This window comes from Athene noctua, chromosome 36 (assembly GCF_965140245.1).
Source record: "Athene noctua chromosome 36, bAthNoc1.hap1.1, whole genome shotgun sequence".
Lineage (NCBI taxonomy): Eukaryota > Metazoa > Chordata > Aves > Strigiformes > Strigidae > Athene > Athene noctua.
The window spans coordinates 154,140-178,730 of record NC_134072.1 but is presented as its reverse complement, the minus strand read 5'-3'; the positions used below and the strand labels follow the sequence as shown (position 1 = coordinate 178,730).

The 24,591-nt window shown below is 59.8% G+C and overlaps 3 protein-coding genes across 3 annotated transcripts; all 3 read left to right on the top strand.

Moving 5' to 3' along the window:
• The first annotated feature begins 304 nt into the window (after nt 1–304).
• On the top strand, nt 305–6,732 carry LOC141972830 (uncharacterized). Its single transcript, XM_074930867.1, has 7 exons — nt 305–376; nt 4,624–4,773; nt 4,933–5,087; nt 5,383–5,530; nt 5,840–5,977; nt 6,164–6,340; nt 6,727–6,732. Exons 1-7 carry the CDS (start codon nt 305–307, stop codon nt 6,730–6,732), a joined length of 846 nt encoding a protein of 281 aa, XP_074786968.1.
• LOC141972829 (uncharacterized) lies at nt 6,500–17,879 on the top strand. Its single transcript, XM_074930866.1, has 12 exons — nt 6,500–6,839; nt 7,249–7,350; nt 7,726–7,828; nt 7,986–8,045; nt 8,163–8,256; nt 11,177–11,474; nt 15,771–15,920; nt 16,080–16,234; nt 16,530–16,677; nt 16,987–17,124; nt 17,311–17,487; nt 17,874–17,879. Exons 1-12 carry the CDS (start codon nt 6,732–6,734, stop codon nt 17,877–17,879), a joined length of 1,539 nt encoding a protein of 512 aa, XP_074786967.1. The 5' UTR covers nt 6,500–6,731.
• LOC141972828 (maestro heat-like repeat-containing protein family member 7) lies at nt 17,647–22,627 on the top strand. The gene is made up of 6 exons (XM_074930865.1): nt 17,647–17,986; nt 18,396–18,497; nt 18,873–18,975; nt 19,133–19,192; nt 19,310–19,403; nt 22,324–22,627. The coding sequence occupies exons 1-6, from the start codon at nt 17,879–17,881 to the stop codon at nt 22,625–22,627; spliced, it is 771 nt and encodes a 256-aa protein (XP_074786966.1). The 5' UTR covers nt 17,647–17,878.
• Nucleotides 22,628–24,591: the final 1,964 nt, after the last annotated feature.

Below are 24,591 nucleotides of genomic sequence, written 5' to 3'. Positions count from 1 at the left end.
CCCCCCCACTGCCGGGGCGCTCCTGCCAGTCCAGCCCAGAGCCCGCCCCGGCCGGCAGAGCGACAGCCAATCGGCTGCTGCGGCGGGAAGCGCCGCCAATCGGCGCTGGGCGTGCCCTGCCCAATCCCAGCGCCGCTCTCGGCGGAGAGGCGGGAAAGTTCTGAGGGGAGGGCCCCGCCCCTGGCCCCTGGCCGAGGCCGCGGGCACCTGCGGTCCCGTGAGTTTTGTGGGGCCGAGGAAAGGGTTCATTCGCAGCGGGAATTCTCTGCCGCCTGCGGCTTCCCCGGATTTAAACTGTTTGCCGATGAAGACAGCCAGGAGACTCGAGTGTAAAGACTTGCGAGCCCGCAGCCTCCTTCAGTACCCTCCAGGACGGGTTGGGTTGCTCAGCCAGCGGGGGCAGTTTCAAGCCTCACTGACAAGGACAGAAGGCAAGTTTTCCAAACTGGAGACACTCGCTGGGAGTTTCTGTCACCGCAGCCCGGATTTGGAGCCGCACAGAAACCCAGCGCAGAGCACCGGCAGGTGAGAAGGTCAGCACTGAACGCAGCAGCACCGCTGCGTCGTGCTGAGAAACGTCAAGTACACGGAAGACAACAACGGGCAGAAAACAAACTTTGTCTCCCTGAAACTAATGGCCCAAAGCATCAGCCGTCTGGAACTGGGCAGCAACAGAGGGAAGCGTAATCGGGAGACCTGGAAGAAATGATTGTAAAGGCAAGAGCCTTTCCTGCGCTCGCTTAGGACTAGATCTGATTAATTTGAACAATTTCTTTAAAAGAAGAAAAAAAAAGCATCCCTAGCCATGCCTCTGTGATGGATCAGTGTACTGGAAAATCTAACTGGGATGCTGTAAATTCAGTCTCGGCTTTCCAAAAAACTCCCAAGCCTGCCATCGTCTTTCTCTGGAAAAGCCGAGAAGCTGCCAGGAAAAAAGCCTGCTCTTAACTCAATTCCTCCCTTGCAGGAGTGCGATTTGGAGGGAGAAGCGTAGGATTCCTGAGCAGTAGTTTTCTGTCCTTGGAGAAAAATGCTTGGCTGGTGAGAATAGTTTTAATGTTCAAGTTGGCTGCAAGAGCAATTTCAGCTCCCTGGAAGGTGAAGGAGAGCAGCTGTTCGAGTGCAAGTGCAGAGCCCTGGCGCGGGTGCAAGAGCCCCAGGACGCGGAGGGACAGGGCTGCACTGCGGGGCACTGGGCGGCTGCAGGGCACTGGGAGTTCATTGGGTTATTAACAGCGCGCGGGTGCAGGTATTAACAGGGGGTCCCCGGGGGGGGCAGCCCAGGAAGGGGGACTCAGGGCCCTTGGTGGACATCGAGGGGCACCCAGGTCACACCCCGGTATCCCCCACCCCAAGGGGTCCTACCAAGCTCACTGGGGGGCACTGGGAGGTATTGGGAAAGGGAAATGGGGAAAGTGGGGGACATCCACGGACACTCTGGGCACCCCCAAGCCACCCTCTTTGTTCACCATAGAGGCATCACGGGACACTGGGAGGGGCCATGGGGACAGTGGGGCACCCCCAGGCCACCCCCCATCCCCATACAGGGGTCCAAGGAACACGTGGGGACCTCCAAGTCACATGGCGACGCTGCACCCCCCACGCACTTGAGGACACTGGAGACACCCAGGACACCCCCTGACCCATAGAGGGGTCCCAGGCGACTGGGAGACACTGGGATGGACACTGGGGGACCCTCAAGCAAACCCCCATCCCCACAGAGAGGTCCTGGGTACTTGGGAACAATGCGGGGCACAGAGGGACAGCAGAGAACCCCCAGGACACCCCCTGTCTCCATAGAGAGGTCCCAGGATACCCGGGGGTGATACAGGGACATTGGGGGAAGCCCCAGGCCACCCCCTGTCCCCAGCACCAGGGTCCCAGTAGGGTCACTGGGCAGACCGGGGGCACTGTGCCCCCACCCAGAGGTCCTGCTGGCTTTCCCAGCAGAGGAGGGGGGTGCTTGTGGACTGTCCCACGCTCCGACTGGGGAGGGATGGTGGGGGAGGTGGGGGCTGAGGGGGACAGTTGGGGTCCTGGGGTGGGGGCACCCGTGGCGGTGTCACTGCTGGGGGCAGGGACACCACGCTGTCCTGCTGGACGCTGCCGCTGACAGTGACACTGGGGATCGCAGGTGCCACCAACACCAGTTTGGCCACGGGCTGGACGCTGGGGACAGTGGTGGTGCCAGGGGACGTGGCCGTGGGCACCGGGCTGGGGCCGAAGGTGAGCGCCTGGGGGGCAGGGGGACAGCGTGGGGCATAATCCTCTGTCCTCAGTGGGATTCCCTTGGCAAAAAGAAGTGACACTTGCAAAGGTCACCGGGAGTTCAAAAACTCTCTTTCTAAGTTTGTTTCGCTTCATGGGTAAAGAACACCTGAGCAGCGCCGGCACTGCCCCGCACACAAAGCCCTGCGAAGTCACGACAAAGAAATTAATTGCAGGCTTTGAGCAGGAAACTCATCGGGCAGCCCCACAGCTGAGCTCCTGTTTGACCTCATCTCAAAGCCCTGAGACACAGAAAGGCTTAAAACAGTTGCCAGGGAGGCCCCGGAGCTCTGAACCACAGAGTCTCCCTGTGACAGCCCCTGCAAGGGAAGGTCACCGAGGGCCTCGTGCCAGGTCTCTCTCACTCTCCACTAACGGGAACAGCTCGGACAAAGCGAACCCGCAGCGCTCTCCAGAAGCTTCTCAACCCCTGGGGGGTTTTTAATAGGATTTTGACACACCCCCAGCCACAAATAATTCTCCAGCCTTGGGGTAGATCTCCGGGTGATGCTCTTCAATAGCTGCTTAACCCTGAACAAAGCCTGAACCACACGTGGGAACACACTGGCTCCCAGCAGTAAGATGACCACGTTAGTTGGATATTCAAAATTCCCCAAGTTCTCAAACACAGTTGTAAGTAGCCTCAGGACTGACAACTTCATCGTGCCTTCGATCAGTGTTACGCAGCTCAGCAGAACAAAAATCTTAACCCAGCTCCCACGGGCGGTGAGCAGCAGCAGGGGGACGATAGACAGCAAATGAGGTGATGAAATTTTAAGGCGCCAAGTGATGGACATTATGCCCAGCAATTGATAAGCCAATGTAATGAATGCTTTAACCAATGGTTATGACACCCTGACCCCATCTGCCGTTATCTCGACCCTTCGAGCCCCTCGCTGGGCCCCAAAAAGGACTCTGGTGGTTTGAACTCGGTCGGAGCCAAACACCACGCAGCGCTCGGTCACCCTCCCCCCGTCGGGGGAACGGGGGAAGAGAGTGGAGGGACACAAGGAAAGATCGTAGGTTGAGATTAAAACCCACCAGTTTAGGGATTGTAATAAAACACTAACAATAATAGAAAGTACAGATGGGTGATGCACAAGGCGATTGCTCAGCACCCACCGACCGATACCCAGCCCGCTCCCGGCCAGCGACCCCGACAGAACGGAGATCCTCCCGCCGTCAGAAAACTGGAAGCAGGAGAGAGCGCACCTGCTTTATATCCTGAGCATAACGTCACGGGATGGGGAACACTCCAATGGCCACTCTGGGCCTGGCACTCCGGCTGTGCCCCTCCCAGCTGGAGAAAATGAACTCTATCCCAGCTGAACCCAGGACACTCTTGTAGCAGATTAAAGCTACTCTGCGAGTGCGGGAGAGAACAGGACAGGGGCGAGCAAACGCCTCAGGTGACCGCCAGGGAGAGTCGGGGCAGGCTGGAGTGTTTCTGTCGCGACCAAAGCAGAAGGCCCGGGGGCTGTGCCGGGGTGTGTGAACCCTCTGGGACCAGCCGGGGGGTACAGGAAGGCGCTGAGGGGACATGGTGGGGGCCTGGGGGCACCTCGAGAGCAGCCATGGCCCATGGTCCCCATCCCCCGCAGGGGAACCCCTGCCCCGCCCGGCCTGGGTGACGCGTCACAATGTGACCCCTTTGTGACATCGCTCCGTGTCACCCCCGGCACCGTATCTGAGCAGCGCAGCCCCGCAGGGTCTGACAAGTCGGGGAAGGGACAGGGCAGGAGCGCAGCGAGGAGACGCCTGAGCACAGCCTGTCTTTCCCCACCGCCCCGGCGTTTAAGCTGAAGCCCCCCGGTCCCTCAACCACTTCCCTCCATTTTTGAAGATGGCAGAGAGACCCCCCAGCAGCCCCAGGGTGGTTTGGGAGGAGGTGGGGGCTCCCCAGGAGAGCAGCTCTCCTCCAGAGCCCCACGAGGTGTCCATGGTCCAGCCCCTGCAGATGGGTGAGTAGACGGCTCCCCGGGGCGGGCTCGATGCCGGGACCCCGTTCCCTCGGCGTGGGGCCATTTAAAGCTCTTCGCCGCCCGGGAGGCTCGTTGGCGAGGGTGGCGTGTCCTACCGACTCTTCCCTGTTTCCCTGTAGGCGAGACACTGCCGGAGGAGGAGCCAGAGCTCACAGAGCTCCAACCAGGGTGCGATTCTGAGAGCACCTCGTTGCTTTCTTGGCTTGACAGCAGCGACATGACAAAGGTAATGAGCTCCCCCCTCGCAGGGACCCTTGTCCGTGGCATCAGCTTGTGCGAGCAAAGGGACCCAGGGACGGTTGAGCTGATCAGCCGTGCAGCACCGTCGGCGTGCTCAGAGTGACACGTCTTCCCCCCATCCCTCTTCCCGTAGGTGTCTGGCAAATACCTCCGGCCTTCTCAGAGGACGGACATTCTCCTCGTGGCCATCGAGGCCTTGACGTCAGACGATGTCCAGGACAGGCAGAAGGGCATAGATGTCGTGTACATGGCCGTGAGGGACCCCGCGTCCTGGCTGGCGGATGTAAGTGCCCCGTGGCTGGACCGTCCTCCTGTGTCAAGACGTGTCAAGCCTTGTTCTTCCCTCCTGCCCTAACCCGGCTCTCTCAGGCACCCCAAACCATTTCAAGGCAGCAGGGAGGGGTGGGAACGGCAGCACCATCCTTACCCATGTCCCCTCCAGGTGCTAGAAATCATGAGATACATCCACAAATATGTGGAGCACGTCCGCACGGAGCCAGCCCGCAAGAGCCTGGACTCACTGCTGCTGGTGTTGACAGACTGGAGCCCCAGGGAGACGGTCAGGAGCCTCTTGAGGATCTCTCCAACGTGTGACAGGTACCGGCCCCGAGAGCCTTGAGGGCTCGTTCCCCAGGGGGAGAGTGGCCCAGAGACTCTCCGGCTGCCAGACCCACGGAAAACTGCAGGATATCTATCCCCGAGGGGCAGGGCTCTCCATCCCACCACGCTTCCCCCTGCAGCCAGAGCCGGCCCAAGCAGAGCCCCTGCCCCATGGGAACAGAACCTCACCCCCCTCTGCCTCCGCGGGCATCCCGAAATGAGGGGGTGGGCAGGGCCGGGCTCCGGAGGAGCCGAGGCAGCTCTGCTGAGCGAGTTGGCTCTGGCTCCGCAGGGCGGCCATGGCCATGTGGGAGGTGCTGATCTCCGAGTACTGGGCTCTGTGTACAGTCATGTCGGAGCTGGTCGACATGCTGCAGGACCGGCGGCTGCGCAGGGTGTTCAGCTCTGCCACGGAGGACGCCTGCATCTACCCCTTGGATGTGAGTGACCCACACCCAGCCCCAGCGGTCTGCCTTCCTCCTCCTCCACCTCCTCCTCCTCCCAGACCCCTGTGCCACATGCTCGGGCCCACCTGATGCTGGTTTGGCCCCACCAAGCCTGTCCCGGCACAGGCAGTGCTCTGCCTTCCCCCCTGCCTGCATTCCCCTGCCCAGCTCTGGCCCTGGGACAGAGATGTGGGGACTCGGAGGTGGCTTCAAGGGGAAAGGAGACACTTGCCACGGGCTGTGCCAGTGTAGGGGAGGGAGCCCTGCAGCTCTGCTGGTTTCTCACCACTGTCTCCATTTTAGCTGCTGACCAGAGATGACATTGACGACAAGGATTTTGCTGCCCTCTACAATGCCCAGAGGTTCCTGAGGCGTCCCAGCCCGGTGATGCTCTCGCTGGTGCTCACGGGCCTTGTGACACTCTCAAAAACACCTGAACTGGTGAGCGGGGGGTCAGCAAGGGGAGCCATGCTGGTAGTTGGGGCCTGTGGGATGCGTTGGCTTGGCCCCGTCCGGGAGGATGTGGGGTGACGGCTCCAAGCACCCTCCCTGCTCTGGAGGGGCTGGGGGTGCCTGGGGGGGTCTTTCACTGCTTCACAAGAAGGTGACCGGTGTATTTCCGTACAGGCAAGGAAAATGCTGGTGCTGCTGCCCGACATCGTGGAGAACTTGCTGGCAGCCAACGCTGATGTCAGGATGAAGGCCCTGATGCTCTTTACCAACGTGATTCATCACATGAAGAGGGAAGAGGCCAACCTCATTGCTCTGAGGCTGGCAGAGAAGCTCCTGCTCCTCTTCGATGATGTAAGGCGGCAGCTGGAGCTGAGGCGATGGGTGAAGGACCTTCAGCCCCAGCCCTGCGGACAGCATTTGGGCAGGGGTGCCCCCCTGGCTCCTCTTGTGTGGCCTTTCAGGGTGCTTCCCACTCTCCTTCCATGGCCTTTCCAGGCTCTTCCCCTCCCCGCTCCTCTTCCGCGGCCTTTCAGGGCTCCGGGGCCGTTGAGCCGCAGCTGCGGGACTGGCCGACGGCTCCTGGTTCAGGATCCGACCCCGGAGCAGCTCCTCTCCGCCGGCCACGCTAACGCCCCTGCTCCCCGTGGGCGAGGAGCAGCTGGTGCTGAGCTGCCTCTGTCCTCCTCCCTGCCAGGAGTGCAGCCGGGTGCGGGAGCTCTCCATCAGCCTCTTCAAAGACGTGATGAAGACCGTGGTGGGGAGAAACACCAAAAAAATGGTGGAGAAAGTGCAGGGTGTGGTGCTGCCGCTGTTCTTCCACACCAACGAGCAGATCGAGAGTGTGGCCAAGGTGCAGTGATTAGTGACTGGTGTCGCGGGGAGGGGCGTGCTGACACCATGGGGGTGGCCTGGGCATGAGGGACAAGGGGAATGTGTGTCACTGCAGGGTCTCGCTGTGCTGGTCCCACCTCCACCGGCCTCCTTTCCCCCTGCTGCAGAGCTGGAGGGAGAGGTGGGGGCCCCCCAGCCCAGAGGAAGGGTCCCTGTAGCCCCAACACCATCAGGGCTGGGGAACTGGGCACAGACATTTCCCTGCTCAGCAGCAGCCTGTGGCCACCAAGCACATGAGTCCCCACGGGCTTTGTGAGCTTTGAGTCCCCATCCCTGTCCCCCAGGGCTGTGCCAGGCCCAGAGCAGCAGGATGCCAGGTCTCCTTCTCTGGGCTCTGGTGCCATCTCCCGGCCTCTGCTTCTCCACAGGCTTCCTGGGACACCCTCCGTGCCTCTGCAGAGTTCCTGGGCTGGAGGAGGCTCAGCTTCCTGGCTGAGACAGAGCAGGCACACCAGATCAGAGAGTGCTTGGTGAGGACACCCCCCAAACCCCCGGGCCGGGCTGGACGGGGGCTGCAGCCGTGCCTGGGGGGGCTGTGCCGCTCTGCATCGCCGCCCTGCCCCAGCCCCGCTGCTCCAGCTGCAGCCTCCTTCCCTGCCCTCCAGCACGCAGCCCCCAGGGGCTCTTCTCCAGGAGAGCCCGGCCCAGCTGGGCCCTGGCAGCGGGACGGAGGGGTCTCGGCACCCCCAGCCCCCTCTGCCTGCGGCTCTCTCTGGCCCCAGCCCCACGGGGCTCCCGGCTGGGAGACGGGACTCACTGGGAGGGAGCGGGGGTGCTGGCGGGAGGGACTGGTCCGGACGGCTGCGGAGGGTCCGTACCAGCCCCGTGCCCTTGTGCTCCCTCAGATAACGCACAAGAGGAACAGCGTGGACGAGTATCTGCGCCAGAGCCTGCCCTACGTGGAGAACCCTCAGGCCACCGTGCGGGAGGCGGCCGTCAGGTTCATCGGTGAGTCCCCGGACCCATTTCGGGCCACCCAGCCCCAGTCCCCACTGGTGGGCTCGCTGGGGGCCTTGATGGGTCCCAGAGCCCTCGGGTGCTGTCCTTGCCGGGGGACAGCCCTGCCCAGGGGGAGCAGAGCTCTGACATTAGCTCTGTGCCCCAGGGCTTGCTGCGCGGCACCAGAGGATCCTCAGGCTGGAAAAGCTGTGGGACATCTGCCACAGTGAGTAGGGGCAGTTCTGTGCTGGCGCGGGCTGCTGGAGCAGGGGACGAAGCCTGGGATCCTGGGCTCTCTGCGGGCAGGGGGGGTTCACCTCTGCTCTGTTTCCTTCTCTTGCAGCCCTCCAGTCCTTGGGCAAAGACGCTGAGTTCTCGATCAGGTCCCTGGCAGCTCAGACCGTCCTCATCCTGACAGCTCTAAAGCAGAAGCCAAGGTCAGGATGGAGCCTGCGGTCGCTGTGCTGCTGCGCCTGATGAGCCTTGGAGACGTGCAGGTCTTGGGGAAACAGCTGTACTTCAATAAATCTTTTTTTTAAATCAAGCTGGAGCAACAAGCCCAGTCCTATGGTGTCCTTCCCGTGGGGACTCCCCCAAGCAGTGTCCCTCTGCTGCTGCCCCCAGGGCCCCACACCCAGGGTGTCCCGAATGACCACAAAGCCCAAAGAGGAGGAGGAGGAGGGAAGCTTTAGCCCATCCTGCCCCTCCTGAGGTGTCTCAGGGCACAAAAAGGCACCCGCACACCAAGCTGGCACGTCACCATTTGTCCCAGCACCAAAATCCTCTCCTGTACTGGGGAGCTGGGCTGGTTTTGACTGGGCACTGGTTGGTTGGTTGTCAGCAGTTGGTTTCATTGCCATCACTTGTCCCTCTTAAGTTTCATTTCCGTCTCTCTGCTAATTTTTGTCATGAGAAATTATTATTCTTCTTGTTACTTTAGTTCAGTTATTAAACTGTTCTTATCTCCAACCACCCTTCCAATTCTCTTCCCCCATCCTGCTGGGGGGGAAGGTGATTTGTTGCCAAATGGGGTTAAACCACAACACCAAGGAGCAATTTTGCCTTCTCGAAATAAAAATAAATCCCTTTAGTTACCAGCAGTAGCGTTCCCTTACTGGGTGCAAGACAGCAATAGAGAATGAATAGAATTGGTGAATCAGAAGAATTCCGGTTCAAAAAAACCTTTAATGTCACCGAACCTGGCCGTGAACCCACCACTGGCGAGCCCCCCCCCCAAACCGCGTCCTGAGAGCCACGTCTGCACGTCTTCTAAATACCCCCAGGGCTGGGGACGCCACCACCTCCCTGGGCAGCCTGTCCCCGTGCCCGACAGCCCTCACGGTGAAGAAATTCTTCCCGCATTTCGCTCTGGTGTTGGGAGAACGCGGTAGCGGGGGGGTGAAGGAAGTTTCTGAGCAGGGACAGAGAGGGGGTGATAGGGGGGAAGAGACAGAGGAGAAGCGAGGGCTGCAGAAAGGGAAGGACGGAAGAGGGAAAGAGAGGACAGAGGGGACAGAGCGGGGAGAGGAGCCCGTGTGCCGGGCTGGGGGGGCGTGAGGAGCGCCCAGCTCGCTCCCCACGGACAAGAGCTGCTCCCTCTCCGGGGTGGGGGTGGCCTTTGGTGGCCGCTGCCCCAGCAGGGGTCCGCAGCGCGATCTGCAAACAGCAGCTGTAATTCCCACCAGGATCCACTCGCCCTAACACGTGTCTGCATGCCCTGGTGAGGAATTCCAGGGAAATCACCCCAAGGAAAATTAGAAGAGAGATCTGTCAAAGGGTGGGGGGAGGTGGAAGAAGGGGCAGTGGGTGAGGCAAGGGAGCGTGAAGAACAGCCCCTGTGACAACCAGGAGGGGCCGGGACCTGTGACTCATTTCTTTAATTAATTATTTCTTCACTGCATGCTGGTTTATTGCTGCCTAAACAATGCTAAAAAGAAGAAAAGTTGCTGCTGTGGGGAAAAGATTTTTTATTTTTTTACACATATTTTCTTCCTCGCTAGACAGTAGAAACACGGGCACTGACACACCCGCCTCCGTCACTCTCCTGATCAGGGGCATCTGAAAATTGCGTCTGACGCTTATTCTTCAGTGGCAAAGCCTCTGTTTTCATTGCCAAAGCCTCAGTTTTAGTGTCCGAACCTCACGTGAAGACACTAAAGGTCACTTCAGAGACCGGACACGCCTCAGTCTGGTTTCCAGGCCTTCATTTATAGGGCTCAAAGCTTCAACCTCAGGGTCCAAATTCTCATTCCTGCAGTTCAAACCCCTCTTCTACAGCTCAAAGTCTTATTTTTGGATTCTTATTTTAAAGGCCCAAAGCTTCATTGTAAGGCTCTAAACTCTCATTTGTAGGGACAAAGCCAGTTCTTCACAGTCAAAATCTACATTTAGAGAGTCCCAAGCCTCTGTTTATGGCCTAAAGCATCATTTTTGGTTTCCAAAGTCTTCTCTTTCAAGCCCAAAGCACCAATTCTAGGGCACAAATCCTTGATTTAATCCTCAAAACCCACTTCAGGGAACAAAACCTCATTTTTGGGTCTCAAAGCCTCATCTTTATTGTTCAAGACCTCAATTTCGGGACTCAAGCTTCATTTGAAGGGCTGCAAGCCTCATTGTAGGGCCCAACGGTTCATTGTTTCTGAGGAATTACAGCCTCATTTCTAGGGTCCAAACCGTAACATTTAGGGCTGAAGCGCTGATTATTTGTGAACATTTAAAGCCTCATTTCTAGAGTCAAAACCCTAATTTTTAGGGTGCAAGGGTTCATTGTTTCTGAGCATTTAAAGCTTCATTTCTAGGGTGCGAACATTAATTTTTAGGGCGCAAGGGTTCATTGTTTCTGAGGATTTAAAGCCTCCTTTCTAGGGTGCCAACCCTCATTTCTAGGGCCCAAAGCCTCCTTTGGGGGAGTGGTGTGAGGGTCCAGAGCCGTCTCTCTGTGCTCTGAAGCCTGATGCCAGCCTCAGGCAGCGTTTGTGCTTGTAAGCAGGCTGCGTTGCCGTTAGCCATTGCGGAAGCACGGCCCTGCTTTTTGGGGCCGGGCTCTCCCTTGCTTTGTTTTCCCTCAGCACAAGCAGCACCCCCGCCTGCGCTTCCCGGCCCTCAGCACCCCGGCCCCGGCTGTGAGCAGAGCCAGCCAGCCACCAAGGCACGGCGCCCTGCTACTGCCGAGCCTGGCCGGCAGAACCTTTGGGCAGGGAGTTTTCCTGACGCTACCCCGAGCGACCTGGCGGGGCGGGCTGTGAGGGCAGGCCCGGAGCCCCCCGAGCCATCGCCTGACAGCGCAGGCCGCGGCAGGGCCGGGCCTGGGCCGCCGCCATGACAACCGCCCCCCCACTGCCGGGGCGCTCCTGCCAGTCCAGCCCAGAGCCCGCCCCGGCCGGCAGAGCGACAGCCAATCGGCTGCTGCGGCGGGAAGCGCCGCCAATCGGCGCTGGGCGTGCCCTGCCCAATCCCAGCGCCGCTCTCGGCGGAGAGGCGGGAAAGTTCTGAGGGGAGGGCCCCGCCCCTGGCCCCTGGCCGAGGCCGCGGGCACCTGCGGTCCCGTGAGTTTTGTGGGGCCGAGGAAAGGGTTCATTCGCAGCGGGAATTCTCTGCCGCCTGCGGCTTCCCCGGATTTAAACTGTTTGCCGATGAAGACAGCCAGGAGACTCGAGTGTAAAGACTTGCGAGCCCGCAGCCTCCTTCAGTACCCTCCAGGACGGGTTGGGTTGCTCAGCCAGCGGGGGCAGTTTCAAGCCTCACTGACAAGGACAGAAGGCAAGTTTTCCAAACTGGAGACACTCGCTGGGAGTTTCTGTCACCGCAGCCCGGATTTGGAGCCGCACAGAAACCCAGCGCAGAGCACCGGCAGGTGAGAAGGTCAGCACTGAACGCAGCAGCACCGCTGCGTCGTGCTGAGAAACGTCAAGTACACGGAAGACAACAACGGGCAGAAAACAAACTTTGTCTCCCTGAAACTAATGGCCCAAAGCATCAGCCGTCTGGAACTGGGCAGCAACAGAGGGAAGCGTAATCGGGAGACCTGGAAGAAATGATTGTAAAGGCAAGAGCCTTTCCTGCGCTCGCTTAGGACTAGATCTGATTAATTTGAACAATTTCTTTAAAAGAAGAAAAAAAAAGCATCCCTAGCCATGCCTCTGTGATGGATCAGTGTACTGGAAAATCTAACTGGGATGCTGTAAATTCAGTCTCGGCTTTCCAAAAAACTCCCAAGCCTGCCATCGTCTTTCTCTGGAAAAGCCGAGAAGCTGCCAGGAAAAAAGCCTGCTCTTAACTCAATTCCTCCCTTGCAGGAGTGCGATTTGGAGGGAGAAGCGTAGGATTCCTGAGCAGTAGTTTTCTGTCCTTGGAGAAAAATGCTTGGCTGGTGAGAATAGTTTTAATGTTCAAGTTGGCTGCAAGAGCAATTTCAGCTCCCTGGAAGGTGAAGGAGAGCAGCTGTTCGAGTGCAAGTGCAGAGCCCTGGCGCGGGTGCAAGAGCCCCAGGACGCGGAGGGACAGGGCTGCACTGCGGGGCACTGGGCGGCTGCAGGGCACTGGGAGTTCATTGGGTTATTAACAGCGCGCGGGTGCAGGTATTAACAGGGGGTCCCCGGGGGGGGCAGCCCAGGAAGGGGGACTCAGGGCCCTTGGTGGACATCGAGGGGCACCCAGGTCACACCCCGGTATCCCCCACCCCAAGGGGTCCTACCAAGCTCACTGGGGGGCACTGGGAGGTATTGGGAAAGGGAAATGGGGAAAGTGGGGGACATCCACGGACACTCTGGGCACCCCCAAGCCACCCTCTTTGTTCACCATAGAGGCATCACGGGACACTGGGAGGGGCCATGGGGACAGTGGGGCACCCCCAGGCCACCCCCCATCCCCATACAGGGGTCCAAGGAACACGTGGGGACCTCCAAGTCACATGGCGACGCTGCACCCCCCACGCACTTGAGGACACTGGAGACACCCAGGACACCCCCTGACCCATAGAGGGGTCCCAGGCGACTGGGAGACACTGGGATGGACACTGGGGGACCCTCAAGCAAACCCCCATCCCCACAGAGAGGTCCTGGGTACTTGGGAACAATGCGGGGCACAGAGGGACAGCAGAGAACCCCCAGGACACCCCCTGTCTCCATAGAGAGGTCCCAGGATACCCGGGGGTGATACAGGGACATTGGGGGAAGCCCCAGGCCACCCCCTGTCCCCAGCACCAGGGTCCCAGTAGGGTCACTGGGCAGACCGGGGGCACTGTGCCCCCACCCAGAGGTCCTGCTGGCTTTCCCAGCAGAGGAGGGGGGTGCTTGTGGACTGTCCCACGCTCCGACTGGGGAGGGATGGTGGGGGAGGTGGGGGCTGAGGGGGACAGTTGGGGTCCTGGGGTGGGGGCACCCGTGGCGGTGTCACTGCTGGGGGCAGGGACACCACGCTGTCCTGCTGGACGCTGCCGCTGACAGTGACACTGGGGATCGCAGGTGCCACCAACACCAGTTTGGCCACGGGCTGGACGCTGGGGACAGTGGTGGTGCCAGGGGACGTGGCCGTGGGCACCGGGCTGGGGCCGAAGGTGAGCGCCTGGGGGGCAGGGGGACAGCGTGGGGCATAATCCTCTGTCCTCAGTGGGATTCCCTTGGCAAAAAGAAGTGACACTTGCAAAGGTCACCGGGAGTTCAAAAACTCTCTTTCTAAGTTTGTTTCGCTTCATGGGTAAAGAACACCTGAGCAGCGCCGGCACTGCCCCGCACACAAAGCCCTGCGAAGTCACGACAAAGAAATTAATTGCAGGCTTTGAGCAGGAAACTCATCGGGCAGCCCCACAGCTGAGCTCCTGTTTGACCTCATCTCAAAGCCCTGAGACACAGAAAGGCTTAAAACAGTTGCCAGGGAGGCCCCGGAGCTCTGAACCACAGAGTCTCCCTGTGACAGCCCCTGCAAGGGAAGGTCACCGAGGGCCTCGTGCCAGGTCTCTCTCACTCTCCACTAACGGGAACAGCTCGGACAAAGCGAACCCGCAGCGCTCTCCAGAAGCTTCTCAACCCCTGGGGGGTTTTTAATAGGATTTTGACACACCCCCAGCCACAAATAATTCTCCAGCCTTGGGGTAGATCTCCGGGTGATGCTCTTCAATAGCTGCTTAACCCTGAACAAAGCCTGAACCACACGTGGGAACACACTGGCTCCCAGCAGTAAGATGACCACGTTAGTTGGATATTCAAAATTCCCCAAGTTCTCAAACACAGTTGTAAGTAGCCTCAGGACTGACAACTTCATCGTGCCTTCGATCAGTGTTACGCAGCTCAGCAGAACAAAAATCTTAACCCAGCTCCCACGGGCGGTGAGCAGCAGCAGGGGGACGATAGACAGCAAATGAGGTGATGAAATTTTAAGGCGCCAAGTGATGGACATTATGCCCAGCAATTGATAAGCCAATGTAATGAATGCTTTAACCAATGGTTATGACACCCTGACCCCATCTGCCGTTATCTCGACCCTTCGAGCCCCTCGCTGGGCCCCAAAAAGGACTCTGGTGGTTTGAACTCGGTCGGAGCCAAACACCACGCAGCGCTCGGTCACCCTCCCCCCGTCGGGGGAACGGGGGAAGAGAGTGGAGGGACACAAGGAAAGATCGTAGGTTGAGATTAAAACCCACCAGTTTAGGGATTGTAATAAAACACTAACAATAATAGAAAGTACAGATGGGTGATGCACAAGGCGATTGCTCAGCACCCACCGACCGATACCCAGCCCGCTCCCGGCCAGCGACCCCGACAGAACGGAGATCCTCCCGCCGTCAGAAAACTGGAAGCAGGAGAGAGCGCACCTGCTTTATATCCTGAGCATAACGTCACGGGATGGGGAACACTCCAATGGCCACTCTGGGCCTGGCACTCCGGCTGTGCCCCTCCCAGCTGGAGAAAATGAACTCTATCCCAGCTGAACCCAGGACACTCTTGTAGCAGATTAAAGCTACTCTGCGAGTGCGGGAGAGAACAGGACAGGGGCGAGCAAACGCCTCAGGTGACCGCCAGGGAGAGTCGGGGCAGGCTGGAGTGTTTCTGTCGCGACCAAAGCAGAAGGCCCGGGGGCTGTGCCGGGGTGTGTGAACCCTCTGGGACCAGCCGGGGGGTACAGGAAGGCGCTGAGGGGACATGGTGGGGGCCTGGGGGCACCTCGAGAGCAGCCATGGCCCATGGTCCCCATCCCCCGCAGGGGAACCCCTGCCCCGCCCGGCCTGGGTGACGCGTCACAATGTGACCCCTTTGTGACATCGCTCCGTGTCACCCCCGGCACCGTATCTGAGCAGCGCAGCCCCGCAGGGTCTGACAAGTCGGGGAAGGGACAGGGCAGGAGCGCAGCGAGGAGACGCCTGAGCACAGCCTGTCTTTCCCCACCGCCCCGGCGTTTAAGCTGAAGCCCCCCGGTCCCTCAACCACTTCCCTCCATTTTTGAAGATGGCAGAGAGACCCCCCAGCAGCCCCAGGGTGGTTTGGGAGGAGGTGGGGGCTCCCCAGGAGAGCAGCTCTCCTCCAGAGCCCCACGAGGTGTCCATGGTCCAGCCCCTGCAGATGGGTGAGTAGACGGCTCCCCGGGGCGGGCTCGATGCCGGGACCCCGTTCCCTCGGCGTGGGGCCATTTAAAGCTCTTCGCCGCCCGGGAGGCTCGTTGGCGAGGGTGGCGTGTCCTACCGACTCTTCCCTGTTTCCCTGTAGGCGAGACACTGCCGGAGGAGGAGCCAGAGCTCACAGAGCTCCAACCAGGGTGCGATTCTGAGAGCACCTCGTTGCTTTCTTGGCTTGACAGCAGCGACATGACAAAGGTAATGAGCTCCCCCCTCGCAGGGACCCTTGTCCGTGGCATCAGCTTGTGCGAGCAAAGGGACCCAGGGACGGTTGAGCTGATCAGCCGTGCAGCACCGTCGGCGTGCTCAGAGTGACACGTCTTCCCCCCATCCCTCTTCCCGTAGGTGTCTGGCAAATACCTCCGGCCTTCTCAGAGGACGGACATTCTCCTCGTGGCCATCGAGGCCTTGACGTCAGACGATGTCCAGGACAGGCAGAAGGGCATAGATGTCGTGTACATGGCCGTGAGGGACCCCGCGTCCTGGCTGGCGGATGTAAGTGCCCCGTGGCTGGACCGTCCTCCTGTGTCAAGACGTGTCAAGCCTTGTTCTTCCCTCCTGCCCTAACCCGGCTCTCTCAGGCACCCCAAACCATTTCAAGGCAGCAGGGAGGGGTGGGAACGGCAGCACCATCCTTACCCATGTCCCCTCCAGGTGCTAGAAATCATGAGATACATCCACAAATATGTGGAGCACGTCCGCACGGAGCCAGCCCGCAAGAGCCTGGACTCACTGCTGCTGGTGTTGACAGACTGGAGCCCCAGGGAGACGGTCAGGAGCCTCTTGAGGATCTCTCCAACGTGTGACAGGTACCGGCCCCGAGAGCCTTGAGGGCTCGTTCCCCAGGGGGAGAGTGGCCCAGAGACTCTCCGGCTGCCAGACCCACGGAAAACTGCAGGATATCTATCCCCGAGGGGCAGGGCTCTCCATCCCACCACGCTTCCCCCTGCAGCCAGAGCCGGCCCAAGCAGAGCCCCTGCCCCATGGGAACAGAACCTCACCCCCCTCTGCCTCCGCGGGCATCCCGAAATGAGGGGGTGGGCAGGGCCGGGCTCCGGAGGAGCCGAGGCAGCTCTGCTGAGCGAGTTGGCTCTGGCTCCGCAGGGCGGCCATGGCCATGTGGGAGGTGCTGATCTCCGAGTACTGGGCTCTGTGTACAGTCATGTCGGAGCTGGTCGACATGCTGCAGGACCGGCGGCTGCGCAGGGTGTTCAGCTCTGCCACGGAGGACGCCTGCATCTACCCCTTGGATGTGAGTGACCCACACCCAGCCCCAGCGGTCTGCCTTCCTCCTCCTCCACCTCCTCCTCCTCCCAGACCCCTGTGCCACATGCTCGGGCCCACCTGATGCTGGTTTGGCCCCACCAAGCCTGTCCCGGCACAGGCAGTGCTCTGCCTTCCCCCCTGCCTGCATTCCCCTGCCCAGCTCTGGCCCTGGGACAGAGATGTGGGGACTCGGAGGTGGCTTCAAGGGGAAAGGAGACACTTGCCACGGGCTGTGCCAGTGTAGGGGAGGGAGCCCTGCAGCTCTGCTGGTTTCTCACCACTGTCTCCATTTTAGCTGCTGACCAGAGATGACATTGACGACAAGGATTTTGCTGCCCTCTACAATGCCCAGAGGTTCCTGAGGCGTCCCAGCCCGGTGATGCTCTCGCTGGTGCTCACGGGCCTTGTGACACTCTCAAAAACACCTGAACTGGTGAGCGGGGGGTCAGCAAGGGGAGCCATGCTGGTAGTTGGGGCCTGTGGGATGCGTTGGCTTGGCCCCGTCCGGGAGGATGTGGGGTGACGGCTCCAAGCACCCTCCCTGCTCTGGAGGGGCTGGGGGTGCCTGGGGGGGTCTTTCACTGCTTCACAAGAAGGTGACCGGTGTATTTCCGTACAGGCAAGGAAAATGCTGGTGCTGCTGCCCGACATCGTGGAGAACTTGCTGGCAGCCAACGCTGATGTCAGGATGAAGGCCCTGATGCTCTTTACCAACGTGATTCATCACATGAAGAGGGAAGAGGCCAACCTCATTGCTCTGAGGCTGGCAGAGAAGCTCCTGCTCCTCTTCGATGATGTAAGGCGGCAGCTGGAGCTGAGGCGATGGGTGAAGGACCTTCAGCCCCAGCCCTGCGGACAGCATTTGGGCAGGGGTGCCCCCCTGGCTCCTCTTGTGTGGCCTTTCAGGGTGCTTCCCACTCTCCTTCCATGGCCTTTCCAGGCTCTTCCCCTCCCCGCTCCTCTTCCGCGGCCTTTCAGGGCTCCGGGGCCGTTGAGCCGCAGCTGCGGGACTGGCCGACGGCTCCTGGTTCAGGATCCGACCCCGGAGCAGCTCCTCTCCGCCGGCCACGCTAACGCCCCTGCTCCCCGTGGGCGAGGAGCAGCTGGTGCTGAGCTGCCTCTGTCCTCCTCCCTGCCAGGAGTGCAGCCGGGTGCGGGAGCTCTCCATCAGCCTCTTCAAAGACGTGATGAAGACCGTGGTGGGGAGAAACACCAAAAAAATGGTGGAGAAAGTGCAGGGTGTGGTGCTGCCGCTGTTCTTCCACACCAACGAGCAGATCGAGAGTGTGGCCAAGGTGCAGTGATTAGTGACTGGTGTCGCGGGGAGGGGCGTGCTGACACCATGGGGGTGGCCTGGGCATGAGGGACAAGGGGAATGTGTGTCACTGCAGGGTCTCGCTGTGCTGGTCCCACCTCCACCGGCCTCCTTTCCCCCTGCTGCAGAGCTGGAGGGAGAGGTGGGGGCCCCCCAGCCCAGAGGAAGGGTCCCTGTAGCCCCAACACCATCAGGGCTGGGGAACTGGGCACAGACATTTCCCTGCTCAGCAGCAGCCTGTGGCCACCAAGCACATGAGTCCCCACGGGCTTTGTGAGCTTTGAGTCCCCATCCCTGTCCCCCAGGGCTGTGCCAGGCCCAGAGCAGCAGGATGCCAGGTCTCCTTCTCTGGGCTCTGGTGCCATCTCCCGGCCTCTGCTTCTCCACAGGCTTCCTGGGACACCCTCCGTGCCTCTGCAGAGTTCCTGGGCTGGAGGAGGCTCAGCTTCCTGGCTGAGACAGAGCAGGCACACCAGATCAGAGAGTGCTTGGTGAGGACACCCCCCAAACCCCCGGGCCGGGCTGGACGGGGGCTGCAGCCGTGCCTGGGGGGGCTGTGCCGCTCTGCATCGCCGCCCTGCCCCAGCCCCGCTGCTCCAGCTGCAGCCTCCTTCCCTGCCCTCCAGCACGCAGCCCCCAGGGGCTCTTCTCCAGGAGAGCCCGGCCCAGCTGGGCCCTGGCAGCGGGACGGAGGGGTCTCGGCACCCCCAGCCCCCTCTGCCTGCGGCTCTCTCTGGCCCCAGCCCCACGGGGCTCCCGGCTGGGAGACGGGACTCACTGGGAGGGAGCGGGGGTGCTGGCGGGAGGGACTGGTCCGGACGGCTGCGGAGGGTCCGTACCAGCCCCGTGCCCTTGTGCTCCCTCAGATAACGCACAAGAGGAACAGCGTGGACGAGTATCTGCGCCAGAGCCTGCCCTACGTGGAGAACCCTCAGGCCACCGTGCGGGAGGCGGCCGTCAGGTTCATCGGTGAGTCCCCGGACCCATTTCGGGCCACCCAGCCCCAGTCCCCACTGGTGGGCTCGCTGGGGGCCTTGATGGGTCCCAGAGCCCTCGGGTGCTGTCCTTGCCGGGGGACAGCCCTGCCCAGGGGGAGCAGAGCTCTGACATTAGCTCTGTGCCCCAGGGCTTGCTGCGCGGCACCAGAGGATCCTCAGGCTGGAAAAGCTGTGGGACATCTGCCACAGTGAGTAGGGGCAGTTCTGTGCTGGCGCGGGCTGCTGGAGCAGGGGACGAAGCCTGGGATCCTGGGCTCTCTGCGGGCAGGGGGGGTTCACCTCTGCTCTGTTTCCTTCTCTTGCAGCCCTCCAGTCCTTGGGCAAAGACGCTGAGTTCTCGATCAGGTCCCTGGCAGCTCAGACCGTCCTCATCCTGACAGCTCTAAAGCAGAAGCCAAGGTCAGGATGGAGCCTGCGGTCGCTGTGCTGCTGCGCCTGATGAGCCTTGGAGACGTGCAGGTCTTGGGGAAACAGCTGTACTTCAATAAATCTTTTTTTTAAATCAAGCTGGAGCAACAAGCCCAGTCCTATGGTGTCCTTCCCGTGGGGACTCCCCCAAGCAGTGTCCCTCTGCTGCTGCCCCCAGGGCCCCACACCCAGGGTGTCCCGAATGACCACAAAGCCCAAAGAGGAGGAGGAGGAGGGAAGCTTTAGCCCATCCTGCCCCTCCTGAGGTGTCTCAGGGCACAAAAAGGCACCCGCACACCAAGCTGGCACGTCACCATTTGTCCCAGCACCAAAATCCTCTCCTGTACTGGGGAGCTGGGCTGGTTTTGACTGGGCACTGGTTGGTTGGTTGTCAGCAGTTGGTTTCATTGCCATCACTTGTCCCTCTTAAGTTTCATTTCCGTCTCTCTGCTAATTTTTGTCATGAGAAATTATTATTCTTCTTGTTACTTTAGTTCAGTTATTAAACTGTTCTTATCTCCAACCACCCTTCCAATTCTCTTCCCCCATCCTGCTGGGGGGGAAGGTGATTTGTTGCCAAATGGGGTTAAACCACAACACCAAGGAGCAATTTTGCCTTCTCGAAATAAAAATAAATCCCTTTAGTTACCAGCAGTAGCGTTCCCTTACTGGGTGCAAGACAGCAATAGAGAATGAATAGAATTGGTGAATCAGAAGAATTCCGGTTCAAAAAAACCTTTAATGTCACCGAACCTGGCCGTGAACCCACCACTGGCGAGCCCCCCCCCCAAACCGCGTCCTGAGAGCCACGTCTGCACGTCTTCTAAATACCCCCAGGGCTGGGGACGCCACCACCTCCCTGGGCAGCCTGTCCCCGTGCCCGACAGCCCTCACGGTGAAGAAATTCTTCCCGCATTTCGCTCTGGTGTTGGGAGAACGCGGTAGCGGGGGGGTGAAGGAAGTTTCTGAGCAGGGACAGAGAGGGGGTGATAGGGGGGAAGAGACAGAGGAGAAGCGAGGGCTGCAGAAAGGGAAGGACGGAAGAGGGAAAGAGAGGACAGAGGGGACAGAGCGGGGAGAGGAGCCCGTGTGCCGGGCTGGGGGGGCGTGAGGAGCGCCCAGCTCGCTCCCCACGGACAAGAGCTGCTCCCTCTCCGGGGTGGGGGTGGCCTTTGGTGGCCGCTGCCCCAGCAGGGGTCCGCAGCGCGATCTGCAAACAGCAGCTGTAATTCCCACCAGGATCCACTCGCCCTAACACGTGTCTGCATGCCCTGGTGAGGAATTCCAGGGAAATCACCCCAAGGAAAATTAGAAGAGAGATCTGTCAAAGGGTGGGGGGAGGTGGAAGAAGGGGCAGTGGGTGAGGCAAGGGAGCGTGAAGAACAGCCCCTGTGACAACCAGGAGGGGCCGGGACCTGTGACTCATTTCTTTAATTAATTATTTCTTCACTGCATGCTGGTTTATTGCTGCCTAAACAATGCTAAAAAGAAGAAAAGTTGCTGCTGTGGGGAAAAGATTTTTTATTTTTTTACACATATTTTCTTCCTCGCTAGACAGTAGAAACACGGGCACTGACACACCCGCCTCCGTCACTCTCCTGATCAGGGGCATCTGAAAATTGCGTCTGACGCTTATTCTTCAGTGGCAAAGCCTCTGTTTTCATTGCCAAAGCCTCAGTTTTAGTGTCCGAACCTCACGTGAAGACACTAAAGGTCACTTCAGAGACCGGACACGCCTCAGTCTGGTTTCCAGGCCTTCATTTATAGGGCTCAAAGCTTCAACCTCAGGGTCCAAATTCTCATTCCTGCAGTTCAAACCCCTCTTCTACAGCTCAAAGTCTTATTTTTGGATTCTTATTTTAAAGGCCCAAAGCTTCATTGTAAGGCTCTAAACTCTCATTTGTAGGGACAAAGCCAGTTCTTCACAGTCAAAATCTACATTTAGAGAGTCCCAAGCCTCTGTTTATGGCCTAAAGCATCATTTTTGGTTTCCAAAGTCTTCTCTTTCAAGCCCAAAGCACCAATTCTAGGGCACAAATCCTTGATTTAATCCTCAAAACCCACTTCAGGGAACAAAACCTCATTTTTGGGTCTCAAAGCCTCATCTTTATTGTTCAAGACCTCAATTTCGGGACTCAAGCTTCATTTGAAGGGCTGCAAGCCTCATTGTAGGGCCCAACGGTTCATTGTTTCTGAGGAATTACAGCCTCATTTCTAGGGTCCAAACCGTAACATTTAGGGCTGAAGCGCTGATTATTTGTGAACATTTAAAGCCTCATTTCTAGAGTCAAAACCCTAATTTTTAGGGTGCAAGGGTTCATTGTTTCTGAGCATTTAAAGCTTCATTTCTAGGGTGCGAACATTAATTTTTAGGGCGCAAGGGTTCATTGTTTCTGAGGATTTAAAGCCTCCTTTCTAGGGTGCCAACCCTCATTTCTAGGGCCCAAAGCCTCCTTTGGGGGAGTGGTGTGAGGGTCCAGAGCCGTCTCTCTGTGCTCTGAAGCCTGATGCCAGCCTCAGGCAGCGTTTGTGCTTGTAAGCAGGCTGCGTTGCCGTTAGCCATTGCGGAAGCACGGCCCTGCTTTTTGGGGCCGGGCTCTCCCTTGCTTTGTTTTCCCTCAGCACAAGCAGCACCCCCGCCTGCGCTTCCCGGCCCTCAGCACCCCGGCCCCGGCTGTGAGCAGAGCCAGCCAGCCACCAAGGCACGGCGCCCTGCTACTGCCGAGCCTGGCCGGCAGAACCTTTGGGCAGGGAGTTTTCCTGACGCTACCCCGAGCGACCTGGCGGGGCGGGCTGTGAGGGCAGGCCCGGAGCCCCCCGAGCCATCGCCTGACAGCGCAGGCCGCGGCAGGGCCGGGCCTGGGCCGCCGCCATGACAACCGCCCCCCCACTGCCGGGGCGCTCCTGCCAGTCCAGCCCAGAGCCCGCCCCGGCCGGCAGAGCGACAGCCAATCGGCTGCTGCGGCGGGAAGCGCCGCCAATCGGCGCTGGGCGTGCCCTGCCCAATCCCAGCGCCGCTCTCGGCGGAGAGGCGGGAAAGTTCTGAGGGGAGGGCCCCGCCCCTGGCCCCTGGCCGAGGCCGCGGGCACCTGCGGTCCCGTGAGTTTTGTGGGGCCGAGGAAAGGGTTCATTCGCAGCGGGAATTCTCTGCCGCCTGCGGCTTCCCCGGATTTAAACTGTTTGCCGATGAAGACAGCCAGGAGACTCGAGTGTAAAGACTTGCGAGCCCGCAGCCTCCTTCAGTACCCTCCAGGACGGGTTGGGTTGCTCAGCCAGCGGGGGCAGTTTCAAGCCTCACTGACAAGGACAGAAGGCAAGTTTTCCAAACTGGAGACACTCGCTGGGAGTTTCTGTCACCGCAGCCCGGATTTGGAGCCGCACAGAAACCCGGCGCAGAGCACGGGCAGGTGAGAAAGTCAGCACTGAACGCAGCAGCACCGCTGCGTCGTGCTGAGAAACGTCAAGTACACGGAAGACAACAACGGGCAGAAAACAAACTTTGTCTCCCTGAAACTAATGGCCCAAAGCATCAGCTGTCTGGAACTGGGCAGCAACAGAGGGAAGCGTAATCGGGAGACCTGGAAGAAATGATTGTAAAGGCAAGAGCCTTTCCTGCGCTCGCTTAGGACTAGATCTGATTAATTTGAACAATTTCTTTAAAAGAAGAAAAAAAAAGCATCCCTAGCCATGCCTCTGTGATGGATCAGTGTACTGGAAAATCTAACTAACTGGGATGCTGTAAATTCAGTCTCGGCTTTCCAAAAAACTCCCAAGCCTGCCATCGTCTTTCTCTGGAAAAGCCGAGAAGCTGCCAGGAAAAAAGCCTGCTCTTAACTCAGTTCCTCCCTTGCAGGTGTGAGATTTGGAGGGAGAAGCGTAGGATTCCCGAGCAGTAGTTTTCTGTCCTTGGAGAAAAATGCTTGGCTGGTGAGAATAGTTTTAATGTTCAAGTTGGCTGCAAGAGCAATTTCAGCTCCCTGGAAGGTGAAGGAGAGCAGCTGTTCGAGTGCAAGTGCAGAGCCCTGGCGCGGGTGCAAGAGCCCCAGGACGCGGAGGGACAGGGCTGCACTGCGGGGCACTGGGAGTTCATTGGGTTATTAACAGCGCGCGGGTGCAGGTATTAACAGGGGGTCCCCGGGGGGGGCAGCCCAGGAAGGGGGACCCAGGGCCCTTGGTGGACATCGAGGGGCACCCAGGTCACACCCCGGTATCCCCCACCCCAAGGGGTCCTACCAAGCTCACTGGGGGGCACTGGGAGGTATTGGGAAAGGGAAATGGGGAAAGTGGGGGACATCCACGGACACTCTGGGCACCCCCAAGCCACCCTCTTTGTTCACCATAGAGGGATCATGGGACACTGGGAGGGGCCATGGGGACAGTGGGGCACCCCCAGGCCACCCCCCATCCCCATACAGGGGTCCAAGGAACACGTGGGGACCTCCAAGTCACATGGCGATGCTGCACCCCCCACGCACTTGAGGACACTGGAGACACCCAGGACACCCCCTGACCCATAGAGGGGTCCCAGGCGACTGGGAGACACTGGGATGGACACTGGGGGACCCTCAAGCAAACCCCCATCCCCACAGAGAGGTCCTGGGTACTTGGGAACAATGCGGGGCACAGAGGGACAGCAGAGAACCCCCAGGACACCCCCTGTCTCCATAGAGAGGTCCCAGGATACCCGGGGGTGATACAGGGACATTGGGGGAAGCCCCAGGCCACCCCCTGTCCCCAGCACCAGGGTCCCAGTAGGGTCACTGGGCAGACCGGGGGCACTGTGCCCCCACCCAGAGGTCCTGCTGGCTTTCCCAGCAGAGGAGGGGGGTGCTTGTGGACTGTCCCACGCTCCGACTGGGGAGGGACGGTGGGGGAGGTGGGGGCTGAGGGGGACAGTTGGGGTCCTGGGGTGGGGGCACCCGTGGCGGTGTCACTGCTGGGGGCAGGGACACCACGCTGTCCTGCTGGACGCTGCCGCTGACAGTGACACTGGGGATCGCAGGTGCCACCAACACCAGTTTGGCCACGGGCTGGACGCTGGGGACAGTGGTGGTGCCAGGGGACGTGGCCGTGGGCACCGGGCTGGGGCCGAAGGTGAGCGCCTGGGGGGCAGGGGGACAGCGTGGGGCATAATCCTCTGTCCTCAGTGGGATTCCCTTGGCAAAAAGAAGTGACACTT

Excerpts from the sequence above, each read along its gene's own strand:
- LOC141972830 (XM_074930867.1), top strand. The coding sequence starts at position 305 with ATGAAGACAGCCAGGAGACTCGAGTGTAAAGACTTGCGAGCCCGCAGC. Across the intron at positions 377-4,623 it reads TTCAGTACCCTCCAGGACGG|GTGTCTGGCAAATACCTCCG; the intron begins GTTGGGTTGCTC and ends CTCTTCCCGTAG. Across the intron at positions 5,088-5,382 it reads ATCTCTCCAACGTGTGACAG|GGCGGCCATGGCCATGTGGG; the intron begins GTACCGGCCCCG and ends CTGGCTCCGCAG.
- LOC141972829 (XM_074930866.1), top strand. The coding sequence starts at position 6,732 with ATGAAGACCGTGGTGGGGAGAAACACCAAAAAAATGGTGGAGAAAGTG. Across the intron at positions 7,829-7,985 it reads GGCGGCCGTCAGGTTCATCG|GGCTTGCTGCGCGGCACCAG; the intron begins GTGAGTCCCCGG and ends TCTGTGCCCCAG. Across the intron at positions 8,257-11,176 it reads GCTCTAAAGCAGAAGCCAAG|TCCAGCCCAGAGCCCGCCCC; the intron begins GTCAGGATGGAG and ends CGCTCCTGCCAG.
- LOC141972828 (XM_074930865.1), top strand. The coding sequence starts at position 17,879 with ATGAAGACCGTGGTGGGGAGAAACACCAAAAAAATGGTGGAGAAAGTG. Across the intron at positions 17,987-18,395 it reads AGATCGAGAGTGTGGCCAAG|GCTTCCTGGGACACCCTCCG; the intron begins GTGCAGTGATTA and ends GCTTCTCCACAG. Across the intron at positions 18,976-19,132 it reads GGCGGCCGTCAGGTTCATCG|GGCTTGCTGCGCGGCACCAG; the intron begins GTGAGTCCCCGG and ends TCTGTGCCCCAG.